The sequence below is a fragment of the Aquarana catesbeiana genome, linkage group LG13 (genome assembly GCF_042186555.1).
Source record: "Aquarana catesbeiana isolate 2022-GZ linkage group LG13, ASM4218655v1, whole genome shotgun sequence".
In the NCBI taxonomy this organism is placed as follows: Eukaryota; Metazoa; Chordata; class Amphibia; order Anura; family Ranidae; genus Aquarana; species Aquarana catesbeiana.
In genome coordinates, this window is record NC_133336.1 from 64,544,523 (window position 1) to 64,552,719 (window position 8,197).

At 37.8% G+C, this 8,197-nt stretch overlaps 1 protein-coding gene across 2 annotated transcripts in view; it reads left to right on the forward strand.

The window, feature by feature from the left end:
• The window catches only part of SIX1 (SIX homeobox 1), a 5,520-nt gene extending 1,542 nt beyond the window's left edge, over positions 1–3,978 (forward strand). The window contains exons 2-3 of one of the 2 annotated variants that reach the window (XR_012237087.1): positions 2,895–3,139; positions 3,238–3,375. Coding sequence is in view for 1 of the 2 variants with exons in the window: in XM_073609666.1 (XP_073465767.1) it covers positions 3,238–3,532 (295 nt within the window). In the remaining variant the exon portion in view is untranslated. Of the gene's footprint in view, positions 1–2,894; positions 3,140–3,237 lie in introns of both variants that reach the window. The other variant, XM_073609666.1, reaches the window with a different exon arrangement.
• The last annotated feature ends 4,219 nt before the right edge of the window (positions 3,979–8,197 follow it).

Genomic DNA, 8,197 nt, shown 5'->3' on the forward strand with positions numbered 1-8,197 from the left:
TATGTTCTCCTTAGCGGTGATCATCTCTTTATTATTTGTTATTATCCAACAACTTGATATCCCTGACATCTGTGTTCAGCTTCTGAGCAAGGATCAGAGAACTGTATTTTCATTATCTATACAATATTACCATCCATTACAATACATGAGTTGTGATCTGGGGTAGTTTGCTAAATACAATTATTATCAAAAGTTTTCCAGAAAGAAAACTGTCTGGTCGATTTCTGGGATTGGTTCTCATTCTGAGCATTGATTACAGAATTTCAATTTTCTCATCGTCTATTCAATGAAGGAGACCTGATTGGACATTTAATTTGCTGGATACAATTATTAGTAGAAAACAAATGGTCAGGTTCTGGTCCCTGAGATCTGTTCTCATTCTGAGCGGCGATCAGCTTCACAGAACCTCTTTATTCTCATTATATGTTATTATCCATTACAATACATAAGCCCTGATCTGGGTTTTAGTTTGCTAAATACAATTATTATTGCATTTAATAATAATACATCTGTTCTCATGCTGAGCGCTGATCAGCTGCACAAAATATCCCTTTACTTATCAACCACCATGGTCTCCAAACTCCGGCCCTGGGGCCGGATGTGGCCCTTTGCTTGCCTTTATCCGGCCCTTGAGGCATTGCCACTGACACCAACAATGGGGCATAATTCCTTTCACTGACAACAAAAATGAGGCACTACTCCCCCCCCCATTATCAAAGATCAGGCAACGTTTACTCCAAATGCACAGTCCTCTCACACACCCCAAAATCTTAAGGACAGTAAACTGGCCCTTTCGAATGAAAGTTTGGCGACTCCTGATCTACAAGATGGTCAATATCCCAGTGTAATACATGGAGGTTTTAGTTTGCTGGATCCAATTAGCGTTAGAAAAATGATCCAGAAAGAAATCTGCCTGGTCAGGTTCTGGGATCTGCTTTCATTCTGAGCAGTGATCAGCTTCACAAAATCTCTCTTTCCTCATCATCTATACGATGTTACTATCCAGTGAAATACATGAGCTCTGATTTGGAGTTTTGGTTTGCTGGACCCAATTATTATTAGAAAAAGTGATCCAGAAAAAAGAACTGCCTTGCCAGGTTCTGGGATCTGTTCTCATGCTGAGCGGTGATCAGCCTCACAGAATCTCCCTTCTCCCATCATTTGTGCAATGTTACTATGCAACTCATGAGACCTGATTGAACTTTGAACTTGCTGGATACAATTATTAATATAAAAAATACTGGTCAATTTCTGGTCCCTGGGATTTGTTCTCATTATAAGATGTAATCAGCATCACATAATCTCCCTTTTGTCATTCTCTATATTATTAATAGCAAAAATAAAAAAATCTAGAAAATAAACTGCCTGGTCAGATTCTGGGATCTGTTCTCATTCTCAGCAGCGATCAACTTCACAGAATCTCCCGTTTCGCACAATAATCTTACTATCTATTACAATACATAAGCTCTGATTGATGGTTTAGCTTCCTGGAAACAATTATTAATATTTAAAAAAAACTACCTGGCCAGGTTCTTGTCCCTGAGATCTGTTCTGGTGGGATCAACGGAATCTCATTTTCTCATAATCTATACAATATTTCTATCTATTATGCATGCGACTTGTTTTGGGGGTCCCCTTGGGCTTGTCATTTTATAAACGCGAGCAAACGCATGCAAGAGCCTGCACATAAGTTATTTATAGATAGCTATTAATAGTTATTAATGTACAGTTATTTATAGTGCATCTGATAGCAAAATGCAGATCAGGGTAATCATTACATTGAAATATTTAAAGTTATATGCATCCAAACACCGATACCCTGTATTTTGGTGCTAGCAGAACCAGACAATGGAGCAGAATGCCGAAAAGCATGCATTTTCCTCAGCAGCAGATGTATACCGGGGTCTACCCGGCTGTACCCCCCTCCCCCAATCAGAGATGGACTCACCGTTTGTCGGTGCTGTGCATGCAAGGAACATATTGTGGCAGCCAGATAAACAAATCCAGAGGTGGCTGTGGAGTCCTGTGTTTTCTTAGCTCACCACTAACTCCTCTGTGGCTGTCAGTGCCTCACATGGCTGCATCGGGGAGATCACATTTATCTGGAGCCCCCAGCACATATAAAGTTTCAGATCTATACTAGAATTTCACATCATCCACTGGACTCCAGATCTGCTCACCCAGGCCACCCCTGCACACCAATTTTATTTTTAATGTAATGAGGACAAATACAAGGAATTAAAGGACTAATTTGTGTCTAGCCTCTGGGGGAAGACAGACATAATGGAGACGAAGATTTACACTTCACAAAATGACTTTGAGTTGTACCTAAAACATAAGCACATGATAATTAAAACAGTCTGATTTATAGACAGAAGGCAAGCAGAATACCCTGATAATCTGGTTGATGCAACATATCTGCTGACACACAGAAATCATTGACTCTGCCATGCTCGTCATCCCTGGGATTGGCTGGGTCTGAATTTGGGGGACATTTGTTTTCTTTTCAAAAAACAACAGCAAAAAAATAACAAATACAATAAAACAGAAAAAATACAGTGGAAAATTAAAGGTTTGAGAATTTAGGATATTGTTAAAATGTAATAAAAATTGTAAAGAAAGAAAGGAAGAAAGAAAGAAAGAAAGAAAGAAAGAAAGAAAGAAAGAAAGAAAGAAAGAAAGAAAGAAGGGGAAAGGTTTCACAATTTTGGGTATTGTGAAAAGCAAAAAATAGACATGCAAAAAGGAATACGAGTTGAGAAACTATAATAGGAGAAATGATACAGACATAGGAAAGGAAAATACATGGGGTAAAATAAGTTTCAAAATGTAGGATATTGTGGGAAAAAAAAATATATAATTTGTAATAGTAATATAATTTATGTAATATGTAGATTTGTTAAGAGAAAACATTTAGAAAAAAGATGAGAGAGGGAAAGAAGAAAAGAAAGAAAGAAAGAAAGAAAGAAAGAAAGAAAGAAAGAAAGAAAGAAAGAAAGAAAGAAAGAAAGAACATATGGATAAGGGAATGGAAAATAAAAGAGATTAAATAAATGTGAAAAAGATTAAAAAAAAAAAAGAGAAAGAAACAAACATAGGGAAACATGAAAATAAATAGAAAATGAAAGGATACATAGAGGTAAGGAAAACAAAATAAAAATAAACAAAATGAAAAAATTACAAATAAATAAATAGTAAAAAAAAAAAACAACTAACATTTTGTCCTTTTTTTCGCAGGGAAAACACGGAAAACAACAACACGTCCGGCAACAAACAGAACCAGCTCTCCCCCCTGGATGGAGGCAAATCTCTCATGTCCAGCTCCGAGGAGGATTTCTCCCCCCCACAGAGCCCGGACCAGAACTCAGTCCTCTTACTGCAGGGGAACCTCAGCCACCCCGGGGGCTCATCATACTCCCTAAGCGCTTTAAGTGCCTCCCAGGGCGGCCACGGGCTCAGCAGCCACCAGCACCAGCTCCAAGACTCTCTCCTGGGACCCCTCACCTCCAGCCTGGTGGATCTAGGATCCTAAACAAAACATGGCCATCCATAGGGACTGTCTGGAGCACCCAGAGGGACTGCACACTTTACTGTACATAGCAAGACACTTCGTGGTTTCAGAGCTCATCTCATGGTTCTTAACATGTAAAGACTGAGAAGATAAAGTGACTTTTTTTATTCCTCTCCTTAAAAAAACGACCCCCCCCCCCCAGCACCACTGAATGCTCTTATTATCCCCCCATAGCTCTTCTGCAATTAGCCAAACGCTGAGGACAGGAGCTAAAGTCTCTCCTCCCAAAATGTTTCTCTCAGCCCACCAACAGCTGTTCCCAGACGTAGGAGATTTCTCTGCTTTATTTATGAAGATTTTTTTTTCTTTCTTTCTGCTCTTTTGCGCCGACAACTACACGAAAAGTGGATGAACCTCCAAATGGTAAAAAAAAAAAAAAAAAAACAGCAAAAAAAACAAACACAAAACACTATTGAAGCCTTCTTCGCAGCTTCTAAAAAGGCAAGGTTCATCCACTTGGAGGAGGTTAAGTTTACATTTTTTTCACATTAGTGTTCTAAAACGATTGGAAAAGTAGTTTATAATAAAATCCAGTATTAGAAAAAGAGATAATGCCTGCTGTCTTTTGTTAAAATTTGCGGCAATTCGTACTGCGCCTTAACGTGCGCAATTACACCCTTTACCGCAATGTACAGATAGTCAACCTCTATATATTCCCAAACAACTAATAAGATAAAATTCAGTACAACATAGCTACAGTTTAGATACAATAAACACATTTGTTTCAGTAAAAACACACATTGCATTTTTATTCTGTAAATCAGGCGATAGGCGATATATAGATGATATAAATTTATGGTGTATATACACACCAATCTGGTCTGTTAGTAATGTAAACTGTCAGGAACAATTCATATCTATCTCTTGTTGATGGATATAGGAAAACGATTAAATATAATGACCATAATGGGCTGAACGCCCTTTGAACGCTGATGTTGAATATTTCAGTAGCTCTAACGGCTTGTCCAATATTTATCTGAGCCCAAAAATGACATATGGTGAAGTTGTGCCAGTATCTCAGCATTGTTTTTTCTGTAGTTGCAATATAGTTTTTTGTTGGTTATTGCAAACTTTTATTTTTTTTATGCAAGCAACGTGACCTAGTAGGATGTAAATCTACAGCAGGTGATAGAATATGGGAGATGTTTCTAAAACACATCTATGATATAAGGAGAGATGTATTCAGCTTTCATGTTATGCTCCCCAAGGAGGTGTTAATCGTCTAGTTGTATATTTTGACTCGCTAACAGCTTTTATAGAAGTGTTTCCAGTTCTAGCAGTCAGGCTATAAATCTCTCTCATCTGTATTATGACTGTTTTTTGGGCTGAATCTGATCTATGAAAACAGTGACAGAAATCAGATGTCTTGCTTCATAAAATAAAAACAACGATTGCTGTGGTGAGCTAATATAAAGTGGTGAGCTAATATAAAGTGACTTTTGAGGAATCGGAGCCATGGTCTATAACACAGCAAGTGTCGGCACCGACCTATCTGAGCAGAAGAGAAGTGCAATCAGATTTTAATAGACAACAAGCTGGTGCTAAATCTCATTCATGCGCAGCCAGGTTTACTGTTATTACTGTATAGGTATTATATATTTTAATAATAACTGACTGCTAAAACATGGATACGGGTATTGGAGGGGATTTAGGGTTATGTCCATTCTATCCACCCTGAATTTACCAAGACTAGATCCATAGAGAGTGTGATATTAGCCATCTGATGCTCATATTGGAATAGGTCAGTGTATTTGCTGCCTGTAACCTATGCACATCTGTATAGATTCTACATCATACAGGGTACAAGGGACAGCAAGTGACACAGCTTAGTATGTCACTAGCAGAGTATGCAGTGTAATAGGTAGCAGATATTACAGTTTAATGGGTAACTGGTATATGATACAGTGTAATAAGTGGCAGATGACACAGTGTATAAAGTGGTGTATAATGAAGTCTGACAGATGATACGGTGTATTAACTGGCACAGGATACAATATAATAAGTATGTGGCAGATGATCTAGTGTAATAGGTGGCTAGCAAATAATACAGTGTAATATGTGGCAGATGACAACATGTAATAGGCGACTAGCAGATACAGCAGAGTAAGGGGCCACTGGCACCAGTGTGACAGATGATACAGTGAGATAAGTGACAGATGATATGCTGTAATAGGTGGCAGATGATGCAGTTTGTGATGGCAGATGATACAGTGTGGCAGATGATACAGTGCAATGGCAAATTACACAGTGTAATAGATCAATGACAAGTGATAGTGTAACAAGTCACTGGCAGATGATACAATGTAATAATTCACCGATATATTATAAATCATGGCAGGTTATACACGGTAGTAAGTGGCAGATGATGCAGTGTAATAAGTCACTGGCATACTATACAGTGTGGCAGATAATACAGTATAATAATTCACTAATCTATGCAGAATAATAACTAGCAGATCGATACAGTGTAATAGGTCGCTGGCAGGTCATACAGTGTAAAAAGTGGCAGATGGATATATTGTAATAAGTGGTAGATCATACAATGCCATGGTGGCAGATCATACAGTGTAAAAAGCGATGGTTTATACAGTGTAATAATAGGTGGTAGATCATACAGTGTAATAAGTGACGCTTCATAACGTGTAGTGATAAGTGGCAGACAGTGTAGTAATAGGTGGCAGATCATACATTGTGATAAGTGACAGATCATACAGTGTAATAATAGGTGGTAGATCATACAGTGTAATAAGTGACGATTCATACAGTGTAATAAGTGACAGAGCATACAGTGTAAGGTGACGGTTCATAAAGTGTAATAAGTGTCAGATCATACAGTGTAATAAGTGTCAGATCATTCATACAGTGTAATAAGTGACGATTCATAAAGTGTAAGATGTACAGTGTAGTGATAAGTGTCAGATCATACACTGTAGTAACGAGCGTCAGATCATACAGTTTGATAAGTGGCAGATTATACAGTGTAATAATAGGTGGCAGATCATGAAGTGTAATATGTGACGGTTCATAAAGTGTAGTGATAAATGGCAGATCATATAATGTAATGGTGGCAGATCAAACAGTGTAAAAAGCAGATTATACAGTGCAATAAGTGGCAGATCATACAGTGTAGTAATAAGACAGATCATACAATGTGATCGGTGGCAGATCATATAATGTAATGGTGGCAGATCATACAGTGTAATAATAGGTGGCAGATCATACAGTGTGATAAGCAGATCATACACAGTGTAATAGATGGCAAATCGTGAAGTGTAATAATAGGTGACGGCGCATACAATATAATCGGTGGCAGATCATACAGTGTAATAAGTGGCAGATCATACAGTGTAATAATAGGTGGTATATCATACAGTGTAATAAGTGGCAGATCGTATAATCTAATGGTGGCAGATCATACAGTGTGAATAAGCAGATCATACAGTGTAATACTAGGTGGCAGATCATACAGTGTAATAAGCAGATCATACAGGGTAATTAATATATGGCAGATCATACCGTGTAATAATAGGTGACGGTTCATACAATGTAATCAATGGCAGATCATACAGTGTAGTAATAAGTGGCAGATCATACAGTGTAATAAGTGGCAGATCATACAGTATAGTAATAAGTGGCAGATCATACAGTGTAAGAATAAGTGGCAGATCATATAATGTAATGGTGGCAGATCGTACAGTGTAATAAGCAGATCATACCATTTAATAATATGTGGCAGATCATACAGTGTAATAAGCAGATCATACAGTGTAAGTAACAGATGGCAGATAATACCGTGTAATAATAGGTGACAGTTCATACAATGTAATCAGTGGCAGATCATACAGTGTAGTAATAAGTGGCAGATCATACAGTGTAATAATAAGTGTCAGATCATATAATAATGGTGGCAGATCGTACAGTGTAATAAGCAGATCACACAGTGTAATAATAGGTGGAAGATCATACAGTGTAATAAGCAGATCACACAGTGTAATAATAGGTGGAAGATCATACAGTCTAATAGGCAGACCATATAGTGTAATAATAGATGGAAGATCATACAGTGTAATAAGCAGATCATATAGTGTAATAATAGATGGAAGAACGCAGTGTAATAAGCAGATCATACAGTGCAATAATAGGTGGAAGGTCATACAGTGTAATAAGCAGATCATACAGTGTAAGTGGAATGTCATACAGTGTTAAAGGAGGCATCAGTCAAGGTTGTGTCATAGGCACTGACAGATGTTACAGTGTGATAGGTTGCAGGTAACACAGTGTTAACAAGTTTCAGATCATGCAGTGCAAAGGGGGGCAATAGGTCAGTGGAGGAGTATAGGGATAGAGGTAGCGGTTTCCTGGGCATTGGCAAAACATACAGCATTTTAAGGCACTGGCAGAGGACAGTGGGGTTGATTTACTAAAGGCAAATAGACTATGCACTTTACAAGTGTATTTGCACTCTACAAGGACATTTTTTCCAGAACTCAGTAAATAAGAAGCTTCACTTTGCAAAGAATACCCAATCACATGCAAGCTAAAAAAAAACAAAATAAAACAAAAAAAAAACGTTTTTGCTTGCACATGATTGGATGATGGAAATCAGCAGAGCCTTTCCTCTGTTTA